General features: G+C 37.3%; 2 protein-coding genes across 7 annotated transcripts in view; both read left to right on the top strand.

Annotated features, from left to right (window-relative positions):
- Positions 1-1,157: 1,157 nt before the first annotated feature.
- On the top strand, positions 1,158-22,742 carry LOC108716918 (E3 SUMO-protein ligase ZNF451-like). 5 transcript variants are annotated; one of them, XM_041563188.1, is made up of 8 exons: positions 1,165-1,398; positions 16,429-16,497; positions 17,967-18,056; positions 19,012-19,089; positions 19,807-19,926; positions 20,158-20,269; positions 21,895-22,045; positions 22,539-22,742. In XM_041563188.1, exons 3-8 carry the CDS (start codon positions 17,970-17,972, stop codon positions 22,711-22,713), a joined length of 723 nt encoding a protein of 240 aa, XP_041419122.1. In that variant the 5' UTR covers positions 1,165-1,398; positions 16,429-16,497; positions 17,967-17,969; the 3' UTR covers positions 22,714-22,742. The 5 variants fall into 5 exon arrangements, with proteins under 5 accessions (XP_041419124.1, XP_041419122.1, XP_041419120.1 ...); XM_041563186.1 differs by lacking the exon at positions 16,429-16,497; XM_041563187.1 differs by lacking the exon at positions 1,165-1,398 and having other exon boundaries at positions 16,187-16,497.
- An 886-nt stretch (positions 22,743-23,628) lies between these two features.
- The window catches only part of LOC121393759 (E3 SUMO-protein ligase ZNF451-like), a 28,772-nt gene continuing 25,995 nt past the window's right edge, over positions 23,629-26,405 (top strand). For both annotated transcript variants that reach the window (XM_041563171.1, XM_041563170.1), the window contains exons 1-4: positions 23,629-23,743; positions 24,389-24,536; positions 25,168-25,222; positions 25,828-25,947. In XM_041563171.1, coding sequence (XP_041419105.1) covers positions 23,704-23,743; positions 24,389-24,536; positions 25,168-25,222; positions 25,828-25,947 — 363 coding nt within the window. In that variant the 5' untranslated portion in view covers positions 23,629-23,703. The remainder of the gene's footprint in view (positions 23,744-24,388; positions 24,537-25,167; positions 25,223-25,827; positions 25,948-26,405) is intronic.

The raw sequence follows: 26,405 nt of genomic DNA, 5'->3' as shown, positions 1-26,405 counted from the left end.
TACATTGTACCTGGTCCAACACTTTCAGAAACATAAGAGCACTTTCTGACATGTTATCATTGCTATGTCCTGACTCTGCTGAGAAGAACATGCACAGGGCAGCCTTTCTGAAGGTGAGATGAAGGTTTAATCATATGTTGAGTAAATTCAGCCTGACCCCAGTATTAAAGCTCCATCCAGAACTTTCTAGCCATGTCCTAATTGTAAGAAGCCTGTAGGCCTGGGTTTAATCATATTTGCTATGGACCCTATTCACTCACCACATAATACATGATGGTATCCAATCACATTTATACCTCACTACTGGGCAGCACAGACATTTTATGACATTTTGTAATAGCTGACTGATATCAAACACATACCAATGCATTTCAGTCACAAATATTAATGGCCAAATTGCACTAATTAGGCTCACATGCTCAGGTCCAATGTCAAAGACACTGCCAAAAGTACTGTTTTATGCTGCCATAGACAGATATTTTATAATGAGCTGCTGTTTGTGTCTCCAATCCTACTTACCTGCATAGAGGACTGCCAGAGTTGGACTGGGCTGGGGGGACAACAGTAAAAAAACCCAGTGCGCCCCTCCAATTCAGGCCCACTCCAGTAGCACTATGGGCACAGCCCAAGGTGGGCCCCGGACACCCCAATATGACACTGGGGACTGCTGTGAGTCTTTGATTATGTAGTGCAGCAAATATATATTCACCACAAATATCACCCTAACTGGGCTTCAAACTGAATATTACAAGAGTAATTTCCCATTCTCCTCAATTCTCACCCTAACTAGCTATCAGGTTTATGCCCCAAGCCCCCTGTTTCTGGAAAACACCCTAATAAATGGAAAGTTTACACGTGAATAAAATCACAAAATACCTTCCTAGATAAAAATAATAAAATATGTTTTATTTGAAATAAAATTGATGATGATTTTTAGCAGGAAAATCAGATATTTATAATTACATATCGTAAGAGATGTGTTTGAAATTATGATGATTTTGTTTTTGTGTATATTTCACTATTGATTGGTGAATAGAAAACTCCAGGGAAATATGTATGTTTCTGCAGCAAGTGTGGCTGCAGGGTGGGCCTTCCATTCCATTCTCCATTGAGTGTTTTCAGCTGCCCAGTAATTAAGTAATTAGGCTGCAGGTGAGCTACAGTTGAATAGAGGTGTGGGCCTTTACCCCAGTGCTCCCCCTGGAGATCTCCTTGTCACAGAGGAGGGTGAGTGGCCTGTGGACACCTCCATATGCTGGAAGGAGGTGTGTATGAGTAGATGGGAAGGAGAACTGAGCTGAAGTGTTGGAGAGAGACCTAAGTGACTGGAGAGAGAAGAAGAAAAACTTTCCTAAGCAAGTCTAACAAAGTATTCTGGGACTTGTTACATCCAAGGCTGTAAGTGCTGGAAATATTGTGTTACTATGTACTCCAATGTGGGTGTTGAATTGGGACTTCTTCTAATTCTTATGTGTGATCAAGTTGAAGCAAGTGTTGAAGCATTCAGGTTAGCATTAATCTCAGATAACCTGAATGTCACAGTAAATAGAAAGCAATATAAACTTATTACTAGGGATGTCGCGGACTGTTCGCCGGCGAACTTGTTCGCGCGAACATCGGCTGTTCGCGTCCGCTGCAAGTTCGCGAACGTCGCGCGACGTTCGCCAATAGGCGTTCGCGTCAAAATCGTTCGACCATTCGACCATTCGATCGCTAAAATCGAAGGATTTTCGTTCGAATTGAACGATCGAAGCCATTGGATTGAATGAAATAATTCGATCGAATGGCTTTGATCGTTCGATTCGAACGAAAATCGTTCGATCGAACGATTAAAATCCTTCGATCGTTCGAATCGAACGATTTTCGGATGTTCGAAGTTCGCGAACTGTTCGCGAACTGTCCGCATTTTTTGCCGGTGTTCGCGAACGGCGTTCGCGAACACATTATCGGCGGTTCGCTACATCCCTACTTATTACATAATTGTGGTACTGAATAAGTGTGTAACATTCAGATGCTTCACAGCCTTATGACCAATTGTTGTGGGTAATTTTGAAAGCCTAACAATGGACATCCCTTTTCCTTTCAGAATCTATGTGGTTACAGGTATGCTGACAAGTTAATCATAGTTACACATTATGATGAGATTTTTATTTTTTCTTCAAAAAGATGTTGTTTATTGCAACATGTAGGTAATATAATTAACATGTTGAACTCACTTAAGCTGGGTAAGTAAGTTCATTACTGCAGCTGCATTGGTCTATACAAGTGGATAGCAACTTGACCCATTTTTTTAAAAAAATTATCCTCCTCATGACATAAATAATATACATAGAGTTAAGCAGAGCAGGGTAAAGGACATTTGTAAATACAGCAAATACTACTGATAATATAAGTATATTACAAAAGCTATTGAAATAGCACTAAATAACAGCAAAAATCCCAAATATTGCCATCCCTTTATACTTTAGTAAATTCTTGAAAATCTTGAAGACATTAAACATCAGGGACTAATACAATATTTTATATCTTCTCTGGATTTAGTCTCAGCCAATTTGCTTTATTTACTCTAGCAATTCAGCAGCAACAATTCCTACAATTCCTACAAGGACTGTCAAATGATATCAAATAATACTAGTGTCAATCACAGAGTAAAGTCTAAAATGTAAATATCTTTTCACTGTAAATCATCCCAAAGAAATTATGGCATTGGGGCTTGTCCCAAGTTAAATAATTTTAGTGCATTGTTTCATGTAGATCCTATACTGTAAATTTCTGATTCCTGATTAAATAGCTGATGTACACCTGGCCTCCCAGACGTACTACTTGCAACGGTGTTTCTCCCCCAACCCCTACAATCCCAACATGATCCTCCAAGCCTCCATCCTCCACTCAATTGAGGGCCGTAGGAACTACCCCTACAGACATCCTTCTGACATGGTGACTTTACCAAGCACTCTCGCCACCCCACACAAGGCATGGTCAATGGCGCTAAAACTTCTGGGCCACCCAGTACCTCATCTGTCACGAACATTCCCCTGTGGGGCAACTCACTACTTTCTCACTTACACAACCTGCCTGATTTTGGGTTCTGGATCCGCCTAGGCCTAAAAAGTCTGTTTGACCTAGTTCCAAACAAGCCGTTTCCCACACTCCACGAACTACAAGAGCGGTTTCCCGGTCAACAAATCCAACTCTTTAGATACTTCCAACTCACACAATTGTCCCAACGATTTCCATGGTCAATATAGGGAATACTCTCTATCACCCCTCCCCTGGCAAACTACTGTCTAGAATATACCAGAATATCATGGTAACGGTCAAACCCCCCTTTGATAGAGTCAACCTCCTATTGTCACAGGACATTCCTGACCTTAACTAAGAGCAATGGGAAGAGGCACTAGAAACAGCCTACAGATTCCCAATCTTGATAAGGGACAGACTGATACAATACAAGGTACTCCACCAAGTATACATAACCCCTCTTAAACTGAAAAAAAATTAGGAAAAGACAAGATGATCTGTGCCCTCGATGTAAACTTCCAAGTGCCAATTTTATCCATATGATCTGGTTCTGCCCCCCAGTGCAATTATTCTGGACCAAGGTAATGGAGACCCTGGCCACTGAACTGGGCACACCACAGATAGTCGACCCGGTGGTATGCCTACTGGGATTGATTGATGGTCTAATACCAACACACCAGGCAAAAAAAAACAGTCATTATGCACTGGATGGGGAATACCCCTCCTACATTACCCTTCTGGAGACGACTGATAGATGGAGCTCTTCCATTAATTAAATTGACGTATGAAACAAAAGTGTGGGGGCCTGGTGTGACCCAGACTCCCTGGTACACACTTGATCTACATATATTTGCTTTATATCCTCATTTCCACATAGGCACTATTAACTGCTGTTAAGAACAACGGCCATAGACGCTGTATCTGCACCATCATAAATTGCAGTTATTATAATCAATCACAACTGTAATATATTTTTGTTTTGGATTGTTTGTTTACCTTTAAAAAAAAAAAAATAGCTGATGTACATCTGCACATGCACACAGTATACTCTATTTTTGTATTGTTTTTTTATGGGAGAGTTATTAAATTCCCAATTTGTATTTCTATGTACAGATCCCAAATTCTGGTCCTGGTAATTTGCAAGCCTGTTTGCAGCTCTGCTTTATGAATGAAACCTCTAAATCAACATCTGGTCCTTTCCTGACCCTTTTGATTATATTACTGGCAGATGCAATGCTGTAATCACTCTCCTCATTAACAATAATGTCTTGTCTTTTATCATATTTGGCACTCACAGGGTACTAAACTAGACCCAGCTATGCAGTACACATCATAAATCATTCTGGAAGTTATATGTTCTGACCTCTGTTAATGCAAATCCATTTGAACCAGTAATGTACTGCTAAAATATTAATAAGTATTCTCTACTTTCTAATTGTGAACAGAATGCATAAAATTAAATACAGAGACGTTTGTTGCTGCTTTTGTTTCACCAAAAGTTCTTTAAATAAGAGTGTAGGATTACTTTTTGAATCTCAATTTTACATAGGCAACACCATAAGAAATGGACACTGTACCAATGTCATTCAGAAAAATATCCTTAGGTATTTTCATACATCAGATGATAAGCGAGTCCTACCAAGGAGTAACATAGATCCAACTGCCACTGTATTTGTACACCAATAGAACTGACAGCAGCATACAATAAAACTCTTGTGAGAATGTTTCTCTTCATTCTGTCTTCATTCAGGAGTTGAATGTCAGATGAATGATCCAATATATCTTATAGGAGGGCTCCTTTTATCTAGAAGATGTATTAGAGCTCATTCTATTAAAATCACCAGACATCATGTTTCCCTACAAGCAGAATTTGTGCAAAAGGCAGTTATTTTGTTAGATTTAGTTTGTACTGGTATCAGTTATTTGAGTGAGCTCTAATACATCTGCTAGGAAAGGGAGCCCCCCTATAAGATATATTGGATGTAACTGTCAATGAATATCTGACACCCAACTGCTGCATGAAGACAGAATGAAGAGAGACAAATGCTGAGAGAAAATAATGAATATAAACTTGATTATTTCAGAAACAATGCAGAATTTTTATTAAAGCTTATATTTCATTTTTGTGATAATTCCCCTTTAAGCTGGAGCTAAAAAGTTCACTGCAATGTGTTGTAATTTTTGGCGGGGAATGCTTTGTAAGCTGCTGACAACAGAAAGGTTAAGTTAAAATCCCATCAAAGAACGAATCAGATTTGTTTTATCATGTCCTTTGGCTGCAGTGAGCGTTGAGCTGCTGTAATATATGAAAACCGATTTGCTGTTACACTGCAACTCACTTGTTGATTTAAGTCAAGATTAGAACAGGTTATAGTTACTGTAAGTATTCATTTGATGAAGCAGATATACGGTATATGTACAAATCCAGTTATTTCACAGATTGTTATATTGCTGGGGATATGTAACAAACACCCATATCATTTTTAATTTTATTCCCATGATACATCATAACATTATTTTCTTTAACTTAAGCATGTTTGATTGTGTATCTTCAGAAAAAAATGCTTTGCAGTTATTAAGAAGCAACTATGCACCGGACAAAAATATATCTTAGTTTGTTATTTGTAGTGGGGATAAGGGATAATGTACCACTTCCCACACACAGCAGCCCTATAAAGCCTAAAGGGACACTCGCATCTCAAAGATAAAATTTATATTTTGGCCTGAAAACAATGTCATTATGTAAATGGTTATATGTATTATTTATTGACTCAAATTGTGAAAAAGTAATAATCACTTTGTCATTGCATATGGGAATGTAATAAAATGATTCCCCATGCTTCTCTTCTTTTAATGTTCTCTTGCTGAAATTCCAGTGTCTGTGTGAAACTCTCCAGAGTCCTTTTTGAAAGGGACAAGACTGACCCTTTTGCATGACTATTTGACAGAAGAAGGAATCTCTATTAAACATGTTTTATTAAAGCAATGAACCCTTTTATCTTACTGAAATATACTATTTCATTATGTATTTTAAAACGCCCAATGTTTGCTCGATGCTCTCTCTATTGGACACCACACAAAAGACCTGACAGAAGCCAGCAGGCCGGGATTTGTGGCAAGGCCACAAAAGCCTGGGGCTTGGGTCACGAAATTCTAGGTGGTCGGCATTCTGCCCCAGCCACATTGGGAATGCAGTGTTCCCCAGCGATATGGCGCACAGGGGTTAGGGGGCACAATCGGTGGGGGCTAGGACCGTAAGACTTGGGGCACCGTGGATGGAAATCCAGGCCAGGAATGGTGGGAGTAACAACAAGGAGCTGGTCCCTGCTCTATTAAATGCTGCACTCTCTGGTTTGTCTGTTGTCCGTACATGAACTACTGTACAGCACCTCCCAACATTCTCAGAAAAAAACTGCTCTGCCCTGAGTGGGAAAGTGGCCAGTTTGTTAACCAGCGGTTACTTAAAGCATCATGCTATTAACAAAGTCCAAATGAGAGAAATTCTCTTTCAGAAAGTTTGATAAATAACATTTATCTCAATATTTTCTGCTAAAAACTCAGATTAAATCCTCTCAGATTTTATTACGATGATTTATTATTACATTTTCCCGAAAATTTGCTTTGCGGGGAAAAAATAGATTTTTCACTATTTTTTTTCTCAGATGTTCACACTATTTTTGGATTTTTCTTATGCTTTTTGCGGAAACTCCAAAAACTTCGGGATATTGCACGAAACCCAGCACACATCATTGACTTATATGCAACCTCGACAAGTCTGAGATGCCAGATTTTCAGATTCTGACTTTTCCATCCTTGGGGTTTAATAAATTCTGAAAAATTTGTGATTTTTTTTTTTTTAAAAGTCTGATTTTATAAAAAAAAAAAATCGAGAATTTTTTCGTGATTTTTGCATTCGGAGTTTAGTAAATAACCCCCGTAATAATCCCACAAATTTTTTATGGCTTTGGGGAAAGTGGCACTGATGTTAAAAAGGGACAAAATACAAGATAGCAACTGTAGTAGAGGTTTCCCCTGTTTGCTCTTATTTTTTCTTAAAATTGTAAAGTTAGTATTAAAAATATAAGAGAAAATGACTCAAATACATGTACTTGTCAGATGTGTACAAATAAATATTAACATTTGTGGCACAATCCTACATCCAGCCAGACACCTTCAATATATTCAGTATATTGTATGCTCAAACTAAGGACATGCAAATTCCCAAATTAAAATAAGAGATCTGGGAGAAAAGTAGCTCTCTTTATATGCATTAGCACTTTATATGACTCCTCCTCCATATGTGTGTATTGTTCATGCTGATACCTATACTCCAGAAAATTAAAAACCGTTTTCTTGTTATTTGTTGCCTTCCATACTGTAGCAGTTTAGTATAAGGCTGTAGCCTGCAGGTATTCTTGGCAGTCAAGTATTACATTTACTGCCAAGGCTTCAGTACACTAATAAAAATGCTGATCAAGCACACGTTTTACAACATGCAGAGAGCTTGCCATCATCATGTCCTTTTAAAATTAGATACTTAAGGTTGCCCTGCCTTCTTCAGTTACAAGTAAACCTTTCTTTTTTTTTTTTTATATGCCCACAAACAAAACAGTGCTAACAATTATAACAATTATCCATTTGCATTGTATTGTATGTATTTATGCAAATACATACATTTTTATCACAGATGGAATTATACAAATGATTGCAATGAAAGTCTACATCAAATGTGGTTTCAGGGTGGATAAAACACCTCAGTAATAGTTAAATAACCTTTACTGCTGGTTCTTACAACAGATTTACTCCTGTCACAAACAATCAGTCAGTTCTGTGGAAGATACAACTATAGACGAAGCTGATTTTAATGATGCATGTGACATGAACCAGATGCATCACTGCTTGTTTTGTACTACAATGTCAAACATTTATACAGCAAAGTTGCCAGTGAATCTACAGGCTACCAATGTATTGTTGTTGATACTTTTTATAACTCATCTTTCGATTTCCTCTGACTCTTAACAGCTTTCAAATAGTGGTAATTGACCCAATCTAAAAAACAAAGGCTACAAATGTATTGTTAGTGCTACTTTTTATTACTCGTCTTTCTATTCAAACATATTTTTAAACAACTTACAATATACATGCATTAAAAATGTTCAGTGCTTTCAAAGTTATTTGTAAAAACAATTACTATTGAAAGCAACATTTGCTTAAAGAGGTGGTTCACCTTTAAGGTAACCTTTAGTATGTTATAGAATGGCCAGTTCTAAGCAACTTTTACATTGGTTTTCATTATTTATTTTTTACAGTTTTATAGTTATTTGCCTTTTTCTTCTGACTCTTTGCAGCTTTCAAATGGGCGTCACTGACCCCTTCTAAAAAGCAAATGCTCTCTAAGTCTACTCATTTATCGTTATTGCTACTTTTTATTGCTCATCTTTCTATTCAGGTCTCTTCTATTCATATTCCAGTCTATTATTTAAATCAATGCATGGTTGCTAGTGGAAATTGCACCCTAGCAACCAGATTGCTTAAAAGGAAAAAACACTTTAAACAATGAAAACCAATTTCAAATTGTCTCAGAATATCACTCTCTACATCATACTAAAAGTTATCTCTCAAAGGGGAACAACCCCCTTTAACTCCTGCTTACTTTTTATACAATGTTGCAAAAGTTTTAGTTCCCCAGCAAAGACAGATCTGTAATCAGCTGCTTGTCTTACATTGTATCAACAGTCTGAGCCATCAGAGCAGAGAATAGATAGGATACGGATTGGATAGGATACGGATCCCCGGACAGTTCTCATGCATTTCCACCTATGCAGTGTATGTCATCAAATGCCCTTGTGGCTTAGCATACGTGGGACAGACATCGAGAACCATCCGAGAACATATCCGTGAACATAAGTCAGCGATTAAAACTGGTAAGAAGGAACAAGCAGTTGCAGGTCATTTTATTGAAGCAGGACATAATGTCATCAGTTGAAGTTTCAAGTCATTGAAGTAGTTCTTCCGAAATGCGTGGGGGAAGTAGAATCAAAACTTTTTTTATACAGAGAGGCCGTCTGGATCAGGAGATTGGAGACATCAACTCCATTAGGCCTAAATAAAGAATATGACCTCAAACTGATTTTTAGATAAAAAGCTGTTTCTTTTTAAATGTTCTTATACACTGGTTTTATCTTGGATTTTTTGCAGGTGTAGGGATGTGTAAATAGCCACCCCTAGTATTATTGTCAGGCAGTTCCTCCATGATATGGACACCTAAAATGGGTCCTAAAATACAGTTGGGAGGGGCACTTTTTGGCTCTTCTGCTCTGAAGCCAGGCTTTCAGTGTCCATTTTGTGCTGGCTCTAGCCTGAGCTAACAGGCTGAGTCTGTGTGGAATCTGAGTATTTTAGGAATAGTAAGAATAGGCTACTCACATTTATAGATCACTCTAGGAGTGATAGTCAGTCAGTTTATTTAGCTGAGCAGTCTGAGGCTCCTACGAGGATTGTAGTGGGATTAAGATCCCAGGGTACTCATTGGCCAGAAGTAGGGACTAAGTGTACAGACCTAGGGTAGATAGATTCCCCTCAGGTTCCACTTAGGGAAAAGGCTGAAAACTGGGTGTACCTCCTCAAAGCTGCATGTATTGTTCCTATCTCTGAGGAGAATCATACTGACCAAAGGTGTTGTGAGTACTGCCTATTCATTGTACTGTATGAACCTGCATTGCTCTGATTTATGTACACTCCACTGAGGATTGTATACTGTGCTCAATAAATCTGTTATTTGGTTAAGTTATAAGAACCACTGGCGCCCAATTCTTTGCACCTTGATTACAGTTGCACTACACCCTGCTTCCACCTCGATGCGAAGGCTCACTCTCTGAAGTTTAAGGTTTCATCCGGAGCATATGTAATAGGAGTGAAGCCCATAGTAGAGTTAGGTGCACTCAATTTACTATAAATAGAGGTGTAATTTCTGTCAGTTTATCTTGAAAAAGGGCCAAGTGAGGCCCGAAACGTTGCGGTAATGCCCTATAAGTGTGCAATAAAGGCATTTTTATTATATAGTGAATAAAGTACCCCCTCTTGTAAAATATAAGGATATTATAAGTTACCGAGGAGTTTCATGACCATATAAAAACACGAGGCCGAAGGCCGAGTGTTTTTATACAGGTCATGGAACTCCGAGGTAACTTATAATATCCTCATATTTTACAACTGGGGGTACTTTATTAATTATAATACACAAATTTTAGTGAGTCATGTGACAGAAATTACATCACTACTCACCGTTTATAACTGATGACATCACTACTCACCGTTTATAAGGATATAATTTACAAGATATTCACAGCTTTTGTGTATTATAACAAGATATTGTGGTGCTGTTCATATCTAATCTCAGAGAATAGATAGGGACAGACAATTCCTGCTTTCAAATGCAATGTGTATTGCAAAGTTGCTTAGAATTATGTATTATTTTACTAGGCAAAACATTGTTTGGGTGTTGACATTCCCTATAAAGTTGACCAACCCCTTTAATGGCTCACCGATTTCAGCCTGGCAGCTTAGAATGTCAGGTGGAGCATCTTTACTGTTACAATACGTTTCATTATACCAGGGGGCAAGTCTCTTGCCCCCTTAGTGCTCTAGTACGTGCACCCCAGGCCAGGGTAACACAAAGGATAACCCCTTTTTTTTCTGAAAACACTTAAACTGAAAAAGTGATTGTAAGGTGAATATTTATAATGACTTCTTGTATTCCATTCCCCTAAAAAGGTGCACCCCTGGTAACTTTAGGAGCTGAAATGTTGGTTTAAGGTGGTGTGATGGTGAAGAACTGTTGTTGTGGGCCGGCTGTTGTATGCCAGGCTACCTGCACATAATAGAGGGGAAGAAGGAACATTTTAAAGTAAACAGGAGAGCCCTAGATATTGCTCACAGGCACATGCATTATTAGCTGAATACGTTGTGCTGGGCATGAGAAGGGAACAATGGTGATAAAAGACAGACAAAGATAGAGAGCAGTGTGACTGCATGAGCTGTGTAACACTTGTGGACCATATTTACTAGGAAGGTGTTCCATAATGCGTGTACTACTCATTCTATAGATAGCTATTACTCCTTTATTTAAGTGTGAGTTTCAGTGACTAATTACACACTGGTTAAAATCATGCACTCCAACAGTGCACCACTCCAATAGCTTTGTGTTAATTGTATTCCCTAAAAGCATGCTGGTAATGTCATAATAATATATAATGTAATATGAAGCAATATGTTCATCTTTAACCCTAAGGACCTGCATGTTGGTTTAGTTTTATATAGTATTTGTATCTTAAAGGGAAAATATGACCTGTGTGTAAGTAAAGTTTTTCTTTAATTCAAGGTAAATAAACAGTACAGAGAGTGAAAAGCTTTTTGTTTGCACAAAACATTCCTTTTCTGTGTAAGAGCATAAGAGCAGCAGCTCCTTATCACTTGCCTATTTTCAATATAGTACAATGGGAAATTGTATCCACTAGGGGAAGTACATGAACTTGCAGTGTATGTAAAATGCTATAGCTATAGCCAAATAAATCAACACGGCAGATTCCAAGGATGGTATAAAATGCAGTTTTGGTGAACTCTAACCCTCCCAAAGTATGCAAGGCCCGTTAAAGTGTAAGTCTATATAAAAAAAGATAAAAAATGTGATTTTTAAATATACAGTATTGTTTCAATTTCACTGAGAATATCTAGTAAAGCCTAGAATAAATATTATTTTCTTAAATAACTGCTTTTAAACAGATATTAATGGTCAGATTTACCAAAATGTGAGTTTAGAGCTTAATAAACTACAAGCTCACCCACGTTTTGTTCATTACTATCAGATTTTTAGAATTGTATTTATCAATGGGTGAAAAAAATCCCATAGGAATGAATAGAACATTTGGAGGCAGATTTATTCAGGGTCGAATTTCGAATTCATGTGAATTTTTTTAAACTCTATTAAATTTGAAAATACTCGAAATTCGACTGGGGGGGGTTATTTAATAAAAAATGCAAATCGAATTAGACTAAACTCGAATGCCAAATTGATGCCTGGACCTCACCCATTGACTTATACATGAACTCAGCAGGATTTAGGTGAGTTCTTAAAGGGCCAGAGTATGATAAATCTCGAAATTTGAATTAATACTCAAATCGAATTTGGATAATTAACAATTCAAATTTAAGAGTTTTGACCATAAAAAAATTAAAGAATTCGAATTGTCAATTCGACCCTTAATAAATCTGCCCCTTAATTATTTATTAAGCGCTGAACTCACATTTTGATAAATATGTCCCTTGATGCAGGATTTTACAGGGATTTTTTTTGGCAAATGCTTTATAATAACGTTTATAATAAAATTATTGTATTATGTGCACATAAAGTGACTTATATAGACAAACATATCTTTTGCAGTACACATGTATTTCACATAAATGAAATGACATTCTCTGAATATAATGAATAAGAAGAGTATTTTAATCTGCACTGGAACTAACAACAATCTAATGGAGCACCTTTACCATCTGCTGGTTGAGTGTAATATTGCACTGCATGTGTTATTATTGGAAAGACTAATACTTTTTTATTTTATTGTTTTATGTGTTTTTAATATCTGTTTATTTCATATAGCCAAAAAGTGTATACTTTATATTCTTGATTTTGATGAAAACACTACACGCTTGCCAAGCAATAACCTTACTACCTGCAAATAAACTATATAAAATTGTCTGCATTCTGCCCTAGACTCCTTCAAATCATGCTGAAAGATTAAGGCTGAAGGTATCGGCACATTTCAGCAGGTGAAGAACCATTAGTACTGGCACTGTCAGGTGGTTAGCATTATAGTCAATGGAAGGCAGCAGAGGTGCCAGTGTGCCTTCATCTAAAGTAGTTTATGGATACAATCTGCTCAAGGGTATTGTTTCTTAATATGGCCATATATGGGCCAGTATTATGATCGACCAAATTACGGGCCAAACAGTTGGATACCACTCGAGTTATATACAAGTTGTCCAGCCAAACAGCAGGTATCGAGGAGGAGTCGTAGCTTCGCTTCCTTTCAGTCAATCATGTGTAACCCTATTTTCTCTTAAACAAGCTAAAACCAACTAGTACGGTACAGCACGGGTTCCATTAGACTCTCTTTCAATAGGATGGTTTGCCTTGTGGAAGGAACATGTGTGGTTGTTGTTGAACTACTTCTCAACGCTGCCCAAAATGTAAAAGTATAGAATAAAGGGGACGCCAAGGTTTTTTTTTGCAAAACAGATAACACAGGCTTTATTCTATATAAAGGGCCATAGGGTTAGATGTTCACAAGCACATGAGGTGGTTCAAATAAATGGCAAGTACAGTCAAGGTAAAGTTTCACATTCTAGGTTGTCAATACTAGGGATGCACCTAATCCAGGATTTGGTTCGGGATTTGGCCAGGATTTGGCTTTTTTCAGCAGGATTCAGATTCAGCCGAATCCTTCAGCCCAGTCGAACCAAATCCGTATCCTAATTTGCATAAGCAAATTAGGGGCGGGAGGGAAATTGTGTGACTTTTTGTCAAACAAGGAGGAAAAAAATGTTTTCCCCTTCCCACCCCTAATTTGCATATGCAAATTCGGTTCGGTATTCGGCCAAATCTTTAGCAAAGGATTCAGGGGTTCGGCTGAATCCAAAATAGAGGATTCGGTGCATCCCTAGTCAATACCCCATGTGGCCCAGTTCCCTAAAGTAGATGTGAAACAGGGAGAATAGAATATAGCCTGTTGCCCTTGTCAGTACTGCAGTCCCCAGTACTAGTTTGACAAAAGGCTGATTGTGGCCTGAAACTTCACTGTTATCCAGGTACTGCCATGTATATCAAATAAAGACATTTTAAGTATATAATAATTTGGTGCTGTACTTCAAATTTTCTTCTGCTTGTGAATGAACTGTGGCCTTTAATTGTATGTGCACCAGGACATTATTGACATAAGGAGTATTGGAGTTGATTCTGCTAATTTTGCAAGTACTGCTGTCCCTCCACTACAGGCTTGGGGAGAGCTATCCTCCTTGGTGAAGCACAAAGCCGCTCTTTTGTAACTAAAGCTCACTGACTCACTCTGATAGAGAGTATTATAACCGTTGCTATCCCCTACACTAGCTAACGTCGTTCACAGTGTCCCTGCTCCCCGACTTCTTAGGGCCTAACACTTCTGGGGCCTGTTTGATCCAAGGTTCAGTGGAACATCCACCCAGATCAACTGATGAAGGTCAAAGAGGAAGGACCACCCCTTGCCAAACACTATGTTAAAGTGTGGCAGGAAATCGTCATATGCCTAAGGGCCAATGAAAGAAATATGTAAATAAGTACAACTAGATGCATGTTTTTTTGTCCAACAACTAGGAAAATGAGGAACATACATGAGTCATACACACGAATGACTAACTTTTCAGTTGATATTATACATCAATTGGGAGTCCACATCTGATTTCCAACCTAATTAAGCCCAAGGGACGCGTTTCGCGTAAGGTGGGCCTGGTGGGGTCAACGCGTAAAGTGGGCCTGGTGGGGTCAGTTTGTATCTGAGTTTTAATGCTAATTTGTGCTATTTGGCACAACCCAGGAACATTTTTCATGCTTGGGTTGCTCCCCCCCCAACTCTTTTTACTTCTGAATGTTGCTCACTGTGAAAAAGGTTGGGGACCCCTGATGTAGCAAGTGACATTCTGAGACAATTTGCATCAGGTTTTCATTTTTATTATGGGTGGTTTTTGAGTTATTTGGCTTTTTATTCAGCAGCTCTCCAGACATTCTGAGACAATTTGCATCAGGTTTTCATTTTTATTATGGGTGGTTTTTGAGTTATTTGGCTTTTTATTCAGCAGCTCTCCAGTTTTCAATTTCAGCAATCTGGTTGCTAGGGCCCAAATTTCCCTAGTAACCATTCAATGATTTGAATAAGAGACTGCAATATAAACAGGAGAGGCCTGAATAAAAAGATAAGTAATAAAAAGTAGCAATTACAATACATTTGTAGCCTAACAAAGCATGTTTTTAGATGGGGTCAGTGACCCCTGTTTGGAAGCTGGAAAGACTCAGCAAAAGCAAGCAAATAATTAAAAAAAAAAAGAAAAAATGAAGGCCAACTGAAAAGTTGCTTAGAATAAACCACTCTATAACAAACTAAATGTTTGTCACTCCTAGTTCAATATGGAAGAAAGATAAAAATATAGAAAGTTGCTATTTCGTTACTTATAAGCACAATGCTAGAAAAAAAACCGGTAGCCTTTATAAATCAATACCTATACCGTATTGGTAAACTAACGCGCTATCTCCTGACGACAGAAAAATGCGCCAGTGACCCAAGTCGCTCAGGGTGACATTTCCGTCAACTAATTCACTGATTGGTCAGTAATCCCGTGACGTGTAGAGCTGGAGAGCGTAGGGTGGCACGGGACTCCTGGTTGTAAGGTGTAGTTGCACTTGTATGATTTGCTGTTCCGACTTGCACAAGAGGTTGTGTTTGGCTAAATGTACAGATAGAGAATGAGGGCGGCGGCGGTAGAGATCCGTGTGCCTGTGTTATCCGTGTAACTAGGTGACTGTGAAACCCAGAGGAGGAATTATACCTATCCCTAGTGACGGGTTATTGGACATCAGCGGCCTATACGAGTGTTTAAAGGCTCAATTGTACAATATGGATGTGCTAAAATAGTGGCAGCAGTGTCGCTGTCGTTGGGAACTGTTTGTAGTCCTGGAGTACGGCTGTAGCACTGAAGCAATATTGCTAGGAGCGGGGGTTTTCATTACTAGCGAAAAGTGATTCAGCCTGAATCCAATTGCAATTTGCAAAATATATAGTGGATAAAGTACCCCCTCTTGTAAAGTATAAGGATATTATAAGTTACCGAGGAGTTTCATGACCATATAAAAACATGAGGCCGAAGGCCGAGTGTTTTTATACAGGTCATGGAACTCCGAGGTGACTTCTAATATCCTCATATTTTGCAACTGGGGGTACTTTATTTATTATAATACACAAGTTTCAATGAGTCATGTGACGGAAATGACATCAGAACTCACCGTTTATAACTGATGACATCAGAACTCACCGTTTATAAGGATATCATTTACAAGATATTCATGGCTTTTGTGTATTATATATGTAAATGTCATGTTACACATGCATTGTTTGCCTTTTTCTTATGTGTGTCTCATCTCTCTTCCCTTAGCCTCATCTCATCTCTTGTCTCCTCCCCTACTTCTCACTCTAGCTCATTCCAGCTTCAACCTGCATTCAGTTACATGCTCTGTTAGCTGTTCACACTATGATTTTTTGACCTATCCATTTGTTCATCGGTATTTGATCTACACAGTTTTAAATAAACTTCTTCATGATCTTCAAGGTGTCATTGGATCGAGTCACTGTCAGCCAATCTACCTAAGACTGCAGTTATAGACATCTCAACACAACCGTGAGTTAAGACGAGATCACATTGTAGTGCTTAGACTGAAGAGGCAGAACAGTAAATATATATAAATGTATTCAGTGAATCCTGACAATCAGGCATTTTTAGCTTTGGATAAGAGACTAGAATATGAACAGATGAGGGACTGGAGCCCCGTTGAATAGTTTAGAATTAGCCATTCCATAACATACCAAAATTTAACCGAAAATTGAACCATCCTTTTAACAGAAGTCAGTGCGCACGAGTAATAATGCTCGGTGATCGAAGCACATACCCCATTTATGCTGTTGTCTGAACTGCCAAGTAATTCATAGTGAAAATGTAAGCAGTTATGTAACTTGGTTTATATTTTGCCTTGTCAATTGCCTGGACCCTAGCAGTGCGCTTGTGTGTCTTGTCAGTCGTACCTGTGAAAATGTGGCATTCAAGGTCCAGGCATTTGCAATTCAGATATATGCAGGGGCAATTTTTGAGCTTTTTGGAGCTGGAAATGTTAGGTATAAATTTGCCTGACATTATTGTTAGCTGTTAAATATGAGTGACATAGTCCCCAGTGTTTTACAGAAACTATTCTTCATTAATATCAATACCTGTCCCAGCAGAGCTAACAATCTAAGGTCCAATCGCATGCACGCACACACACTGATCAGCTTTTTTTTTTCTGAAGCCATTTGAACTGCCTGTATATTTTGTGGTCTGTAAGAGGAAACCCCACGCAAACAAAGAGAGGCCAAAGTGAATATCTTATATGAGCCATATTAGGCTTATTATCTGCATAGAAGAAAATAATGCTGAATTAGGCACCAATTTACTAAAGTTTGGAAAATTCTTTATAACTTGTTGCCCAGTTAACGCAGTGCAATGTGCCTAATTTGGTGGCTGGTGTTATTTATGCAAGGGTAAAAACTACTTTTAGTATTATTTCTTGTGCTTTTTTGCTGCTGTTTGCATGATCTGCTATACATCTTTAGAATTTCTGTTTGAGAGGATAATAGTAATTATTAGTAATGTATTATTAATGTAATTATGGTGAATGGATAGATTACTAGTTCCTAAAACTATGGTCAAGAGTAAATTGCATTTTTTTCATCTCCATGTTGTGCTTCATCAACGTGCATATAGGCTGGATTACATTTCATTGCTTATCTAGTTGTTAGGGTCCAATTTACCCAAATAGAAAAATATTAATAAATAACAATAAAGTAGCCATGCAGAGCAAGATTGGGTTTTATTTGTCTGCTGAGTTCAGTAATCCCTTTTGTAAAGGTGGAAAGAGGCTGCAGAGAATAGTAAAAAAATAAAAATTAAATTATGAAGGTCAAGTTTCTAGGAATAGGACATTCTAAAAGTTAACGTAAAGATGAACTATACCTTTAAGATGCCTTTCATTAGTTACTCATATTCACACCCTGTATAGTTCCAACCAATTATTAAGGTTTTATCCAACATGTGAAACCTCTGCTTCCCCACTTTAGATAATGGATTTGTCTGTACCTGTTGAAGATAATGAACATGTTCAGAATACTGAGAGCCTTTGTAGAGAGGATGATATTGAGTTTGTCAGTGTAAGTATCTAAAATATCAGGTGATTTTTTTTCCCACACATCCCTAGGCCAATCAAAGCTATCTGCATATTGCTGTGTGTGTCTGTTTATTAAAATGGGGTGACACTTTGTTAGTGATGAGTTGACACATTCAACTTTGTTTGCTAAAAGGGTTGCTGTGAATGGACAGTGCTGTATTTAAAATGAAAATGCATTTATCAACAGTATGTCACACAGAGCACTGTTTCAAGCCAAGCTTGCTTGGAACTGTTCCTTTTGGTAAGCACCAGCAGACGAGGTGATCAACCGAGAGCCCGAGTAATTTAACGTATGTGTTTTGCTTCCTGTGAGTGGTTAATTTTGTTTGTTTTTTTCGTTAAATTTTTATTGGTTTTCAAAAATGTAAGATATAAAATGGATATACAATATGGTAGGGTTTAGATACTAGGAGTATATACAGAATAATTCCGATGTACATTACAAATTCATGTACATGTGCTTATACATGCTGCATATCCGCAAACCATGGATATTTAAAAAAGAACAAACCATGGATATTTAAAAAAGAACAATATAATACAAGGGGTGGCCTTTCTCTCCTTGTAAAATCTAGTGATAAGATGGGAGCATGCCTGTAGTCAACGAAAGGGGTACATTTTATTTTAGTAAAGAAATTCACTCCTTTAATAGATTTTTGCTTTTTTCCTTATTATGTTTTGCAAGTACATTGTGTATCTACTGGGGATTCTATTTTGAAGTCAATTGCTTTTAATTACATAGTGGTCTTTATGCCATATCATGGTTTTGCCCTGTTGCAGCTAGCCAATCCAGTGGGATCTAGAAAGTTACTAGTCATTTGAGATACAGAATAGTATGAAGATGGTAGAGCTTTGTGAGCATCTGTTCAGGTCAAATGCTCACCCATAATTTGAAATTGTAATGATGATCTCATGACTTAATATTATTTCCTGTGCAGGAGGGCTCAATACGACCTATCCTGGAATGTATTGATTTAATTAGTAGTGATGAAGACTCAAAGGATTCTTTTGTTATTGTAAGTCTTTTTAAAAAGAATATTCAGTGTTCTTACTCTTTTGTGCTCCTCTGTGTTTTACTGCTTAAACCACTGACCGTTAGTAACAAAAAGTATCATTTTTATTTGCATGCAGACGTTCTTTAGCAGCTATGTATTATGGACTTGAAGTGGCATTAGGATAATGGCATACAAGTCAATTCTCACAGGAAACAGTACAGAGCATTTTCAAACATTATGGCCCTGCAAGCTATTGCTCCTAATAGTTTCAATATTGACAATTGCCACTTGCTCTGAAGATATTAGCATTCTGCTTTGTGGTTTACTTTTTTGCAATTGTCATCCTTTTTTACTAGTGTGCCTTACTGTTGCTTGCCCCTGTTTTAGCTATAAGATATTGTTAACAGATGTAACAGATAAAGTCTAATTCAGAAGGCAATAGTGCAAACAATGGTGAATAATTAACTTTCTCACACATTTGTTGCCCTTGTAAAGTAAACAATAAGGAGCAAAATGTATACCTGATTTTTTTTTTCAAGTTTAATTTGAATTGCCGTTCCACCTTTATCCTTTAGATCCAAAAAATGGTTTAGAAGTAATGTGCTTTATTTGTGTTTGTTACACAAACAAGGGTCAATCAATTTTGTCACCTATTGGATAATAATGTTTAGTTATAGAAATGTGTTCACTATGAGACCTATTCAGATTTCATTTTAACATGTACTTTTATGTTCCCAGAGAAAAGCGAAGGACCATGTTGACCGTCAGAAGGACAGAGTGGCTTCAACTCTTGATCGCCTTGCGCTACATGTTGAGGTAGAGAAAAAAAATAAAGCAGAGAAAAATAAAGCATTTCAGGTAAGCATTTCGGGTTTGATTATAAAAGTTTAAATGAGTGTGAATGAGCTTTATTTGCAAGGCACACATTGTAATATTGTATTAAAAACCATACCATAGAAAGCATCACAGTATCTCATTTTAAAAAATATGGAAAGACTCAAGAGCTCATTAGAGCTAATACACCATATTAAGTATTTTGTGTTTCGCATTTTCTTTGTAGCTTGTAAAATCTCATATTGCTTTATTTAGGAAAAACTGCATGATCAACATGCACATGGTCTTCAAGAGCTGGAATTCGTTAAAGGGCTGCCAGGTACAGATGCAGCAAGAATATGTGTTAATCAGTGGCTCAAAATGCCAGGTAAGCTAAATAAGGGGCATTGGCCGATAATGGGCATCTGTACAGTACCAGTAGAATAAAGAATCAATGGGCCTCTTTATGAAATTTTGTTTTGGAAGCCGGAGTTCTCCTTTAAACAACAGTAGCTTTCCATTTTAGTCAGCTTTTGCTGAGGGTCTCGTCCTTTTTTATTGGACTAGATCCTTTATGGTGGCTAGTTGGAGAACAGAAGGTCTACGCTATGCCATTCTTTTTCATCAGAGCCAATACCCCAAATATTATTAGAGGAAGCTGTAAGACAGATGGCCAATACTATTTAATCATTTGTCGGTTGCTTACTCTCCTGCAAAAAAATCTACTTTACTCATCTGTGGTGCCATGATAGCCAAAGACTTTGCAACTATATGAACCTATCGCTAGAATCAAGGCAGAATTTTGAGCATGATTATTATGAAAAATTCCAAGCAAATCCTTTTAGTCTATATAGGAAAGCAGCTAGGTGTTTCTGCTGTGTTGAGGTACAAAATGAGAGCAAATTGTATATGCAACACAATTGGATAAACCTTTATAAAATCTCAATATATTTAACTAACCTTGGAATAATTATTCTCAAAAAGGGGTTTCTTGAAAAATTTTATGTTGATTATGCAATTTGAAATATTCTGCTTCTATTAAAAAAATGTAGTATTTCCTTAGTAGTGGTTTATCTTTTCCTAGCGTTTTTTTTAAAAATCAACCCCAGGCTCATTTTTTGGAAAGTGAGATCCTTCCTTTAAATTTTTTGTGGCATTTAAGACATTTAGTAGTCCTTCTGGCTCTATTGTGTCCTGGCTAATATAGACATGAAATCAAGGGGCAGATTTATCAAGGGTCGAATTTCGAGTTCAGGGGAGTTATTTTAAACTACTATAAACTCGAAATTGGACCAATTGCAATTTATTACAAAAATCTAAATTTTCAAACAAAGGGTGAATAGGATCGACCCGCAAATTTGAATCGAATTCAATTCGAGTTTAATTCGAGTTTTTTTCGAAAAAAGCTTGAATGTCAGGAATGCTTCAAACAATTGATCCCAGGACATCTTGCATAGGCTAAAACAGCAATTCGGCAGTTTTAAGATGGAGAATAGTGGAATTCAAATTCTTAAAGGGCCAGTGTATGATAAATTTAGAAAATCGAATTCAAGTTTTAAAAAAAAAATAAAACTGTGATCAAATTTTAATAATTCCCTAGTCGAATTTGACAGTTTTGGCCATTAAAAAAACCCTAAAATTCAAATTTTCAATTCGACCATTATTAAATCTGCCCCCAAGTGTCACTTTAAACTGCAAATGTAGCTTTATTGGTTATGCAGTGTCGTTACACATGAGACAAATAGTTTATTTAGTTTAATCTGCTTTTTTATCAGTATATTGTTGATTACACAGTGGGTTTAGCAGCGACTGTAAAGAGATTAAGTAATTCCCTATACATAATTGTGCTGTAGTTCAGTTATAGTAAGATATTAATACAAATTAGGTTAGTCCTTTTTTTCTGTCTTGAATTATTTTTGTGTCTTTTTAGAAGATGACCTTTTTACAGTTTTTACAAAACCTTAAGTTACTTAAGTATTGAATATTTAGAGTACTCAATATTTACTGTTATAGGGCTGAAGCCAGGGATAGTCTGTTCCAGCCGCAGAAATAAGAATCGTTTTAGAGAACAAAGTCCTGTCAGAAACACGCCCATCATCTGTCCTATTGTGCACTGCAACAGAAAGTATGATAATGGTCAGCTGCTCTTAGGACATCTAAAAAGGTATGTTAAGCTTATAACGATATATAATAAAAGCATAAGCACTCTGTGAAACTTGAAAAAGCTGGGAAATTTGAGACACGTTTAGCTGCTGACAAATGACTTTTTAAATTGATGCAAACCAGTGGTACAGTATTTAAATAAATGTAGTTCTCAATGAGATTAGCAATTGATGTAGCTGCATAATTTGGTGGTTAATAACCTATTCGTTAAGAAAATTCCCCTTGGAAAGGTAACTGTTTTCCATTTTAGTGTTGAAGTTTCACTTACCTTTTAGCAATTCACTTCTAGTTTTGCCTTATTATTGGGTATTAACTGTTTACAGTGGTTTGGTAAGACTTCACTTGTGGAGTTCCTTCCTTGTTAGTACTTGTTAGCAGCTCTTCACTTGTACTGGCAGACTGTGATAAATGTTCTTGCCCCATTGTGAGAAGTTATTTCTGCCTACAAGCTCTCATATTGCCTTAATTATTTTTGCAAACGTTTGTAATTCAAGGTTTGATCATTCTCTGTGCGACCCAACTATTCATCTTCATGGAGCTCCTTCAAATTCTTATGCCTGTGATGCTTGTCTTCAACGTTTTAATTCCCCTGATAAATATGATGATCATGTGACAGCAAAGGTATTCATTTCTGTGAACTTGTTACTTGTGAAACATGTTGGTAAATAATGTAAAATAATTGTGAAACTTTACTCTTATGCAGGTATTATTTTATTACAAGTGATGGTGTGGACACCCCCAAACACTCTTATCACACATACACCTCCAAAGAAAGTTTTGCGAGTTAACTATGCAAAGACTATTTTTTGAATTTTGAAACACCACGTGTGCCTACTCTCCTTGTGAGCAAACCTCTCTTCCTTTGAGTAGCTTAAGTGGATTCACGGTTAATAAATTAAAAAAACAAGCCTATTTTTTCCTCCTCTCTGTCTCACAGCATGAAAGATGTGACCCTACCCCCTATAACTTCTGGGAGGGGTTGTCCTAGCCAAGGTAGGGCCATTTTCTGTGCCCATATAATTTATTAATCCTTAACTTTAGGATCCAGTACTTAATTGAGTTCTAAAGTTATGAATTCAGTGAACGTGTACTATAAAGAAATACTCTAATACACATATTTGTACTTTCAGTTGTTTAGTGCTCTAAAGGTATGTAATATTAAGAGTGTGGATTTCCCTTTGAATACAAATTCTGCAAAAAGTTTCTGGGATTTGTCTGAATTCTGTATTTAGTGCATTCATAATACATTCATAATTTAGTTCTTTAGGAAAGCTGTATATAACTAGGAGACCTTTGTGCTGAGGAGACACTTCATTTTACTGTACTCTCCAGGGTCGGACTGGGGGGTCCGGGGCCCACTGGGACTGGTGTCCAGGGCCCCCCTCTGGCCCCCGCTACCTACTTGTTAGGCGAATCCCTGCTCGGCGCCCAGGCGGCGCATCGCGCAAACGGAAACGGCGCTCGGCGCGCAAACGGCGCTGCGATGCGCCGACATTTTTTTTATTATTGTTTTAAAACTGTTTGGGAGAGGGGGACTGGCCCGGCGGGGGCCCACTAGGGTCGGGGCCCACCGGGTATTTTCCTCCTCAGGTTATCAACAGTTTTGCGTGTCCTTTGTGTTTTTTACTTTTCAACCTAAGAGATGAATGTCTACAGCACATGTCTGAAAGCAATCACTTCTTGCGAGCTATCGAATTAGGTGATGTAATACGTTTCTTGTCTGGAGTTTTATTGTTTTGACAAAACGATAAATCCACATTTTGTACATAATTTAGTGAATGATACTGTATTTTCTATTTATAATGATCTAGAATGCTCAGGGCTAGGGGTTTTCTGGATAATGGATCTTTCCATTATGTTTGTCTACTAGAAAATCATGTAAACATTAAATAAACTCATTAGGCTGGCTTTGCTTCCAAAAAGGATTAATTATATCTTAGTTTGGATCAAGTACAAGGTACTCTTTTATTATTACAAAGGAAAAAAAATAAAATAATTAATAAAATGCAGTCTATGGGAGACAGCCCTTCTGTAATTCCAAGCTTTCTGGATAACTGGAACGGATCCCATACCTGTACTAGAAGCACATTTGCCATACAAATGTCCATGAAACACATACCTGTATGCATCAATTTCACCTAAACCATTGCCACTAGCAAATTATTTCTACAGGTATGCAAGTTCAAAAGTTACAACTGGTTTACTCTTGTCTCCACTTACTTCAGCAAATAGGATTTCACGTGGATAATCTAAACACCTCATGCACCATAAAAATAAAAGTCTTCACATATTATTCTCAGGTTCATATTTATGTGTGTGTAATTGTATGCAACTTTCTTTGCAGATAATAGAAGCATACCATGTCCAGTACCATTTCCACGATATGCAAAAAATATTTTGGTTGCTCTGTGCAAGGACATTCCATTCCAGGTTAAATGCTCATCCTGCAATCAGGAACTACGTTCTCATACAGAACTTTCTGCACATTTTAGGTAAATATTTTTTAATTAATTACTCTTTTGTTAGGCATAGAACTGTGTGTAGCAGGGTTTAGTATTAGGTTAAAAAGATTATAGGAAGTTGAGACGTTTGGAGTCAGTGGATTAATCCATCTCCATAGGATGTGAAATTATAATTGCAGGTACATCACAGTTTAAAATCGAGAAATGGGTGAGGGGGTTGTTTGATTAATCCAGCTAGGAGAATAAAACAGAATGGAGTGAACCTTATTTTAGGAAAAGGTAGGAATGGGATCATTGCATTTGGAAGGAACTGGGTGTCACACTAATTTGTATGTTCCCATCAATGGGGCAATCAGGGCTGGATTTACATAGCTTCAGGAGGAAGCTGAAGTGAATGTGTCATGTGAATGGATTCTTAGACAGGGAGAGAATAGTAGGTGTTTATTTTAAGAAAAAGAAAAAACCAGAGCCATATGAATAACAACGAACCCAGACTAACACAGACAAAATAGAATAGAAACATCAGCATGTATAAAAGAAGCAGAAAGACTGCAAAGGACCAGCACAGTGGTGGTTCTGAATGTGCAAGTGTTTTCATGGGGGGGGGAGGCAAGTGGAGTACACAGAATCTATCTTTTTTTTTTCTTTCTCTCTCTTCTAGAACACGGTGCCGTAATGCTCATCCTGTGGCTTATTCAGAACAAAGCATAGCTGAGGTTGTGTCAGTGTTTTTAAGTAAAGCCTACTGTCTGTCATGTAGGAAAATATTGAAAAGTGACACACACATTGCTAAGCATGCCCAAAGAACTGGCCACAAAGCCAAATTAATAGCAAGCCTGGAAGAATCAATTATGGCTTTTTGTTACACCCATGAAGGGATCAAAACTCCATCTGATATGTGCTTATCTGCAAGTAGTTCAAGATTTAAACCTAATATGCTTAAAAGGACTTTAGATGACAATGATCAGAGGAGAACGGACTTATTTATAAATGGAGGGAAAAACACTAATTCAGAAGGCAATAGTGCAAACAATGGTGAATAATTAACTTTGTCACACATTTGTTGCCCTTGTAAAGTAAACAATAAGGAGCAAAATGTATACCTGATTTTTTTTTTTCAAGTTTAATTTGAATTGCCGTTCCACCTTTATCCTTTAGATCCAAAAAATGGTTTAGAAGTAATGTGCTTTATTTGTGTTTGTTAAACAAACAAGGGTCAATCAATTTTGTCACCTATTGGATAATAATGTTTAGTTATAGAAATGTGTTCACTATGAGACCTATTCAGATTTCATTTTAACATGTACTTTTATGTTCCCAGAGAAAAGCGAAGGACCATGTTGACCGTCAGAAGGACAGAGTGGCTTCAACTCTTGATCGCCTTGCGCTACATGTTGAGGTAGAGAAAAAAAATAAAGCAGAGAAAAATAAAGCATTTCAGGTAAGCATTTCAGGTTTGATTATAAAAGTTTAAATGAGTGTGAATGAGCTTTATTTGTAAGGCACACATTGTAATATTGTATTAAAAACCATACCATAGAAAGCATCACAGTGAGGGTCATTTATAAAGTTTGCGCTGTGCAAAATAGTTCGCAGTGCACGCAAAAGCTTATTACGCACAGTCATATTTAAAAATGCTGGGCAAATGGTACGCACAGAGCAATGTGGTTTTGCGCATTCGCTAATGTCCGTTATAAATATTCGCAAAGCGACTAAAGACATACATTTGCGATTGACAATCTTACAGAAAATGCGCGTTTTTTGTGATTTTTAGCGTTGACATAAGATCCAGTCGCAAATAGCGAGCGCATGTTCTACAAATGCGCATTTAAACTCAATTAAAAGATGCGCATTTAACTGTTTTTTGGCAATATTTGTTTTTCTTATAGACAAATTTAC

This window comes from Xenopus laevis, chromosome 5L (assembly GCF_017654675.1).
Source record: "Xenopus laevis strain J_2021 chromosome 5L, Xenopus_laevis_v10.1, whole genome shotgun sequence".
Classification (NCBI taxonomy): Eukaryota; Metazoa; Chordata; class Amphibia; order Anura; family Pipidae; genus Xenopus; species Xenopus laevis.
This window is presented reverse-complemented; position numbering and strand designations above follow the sequence as displayed.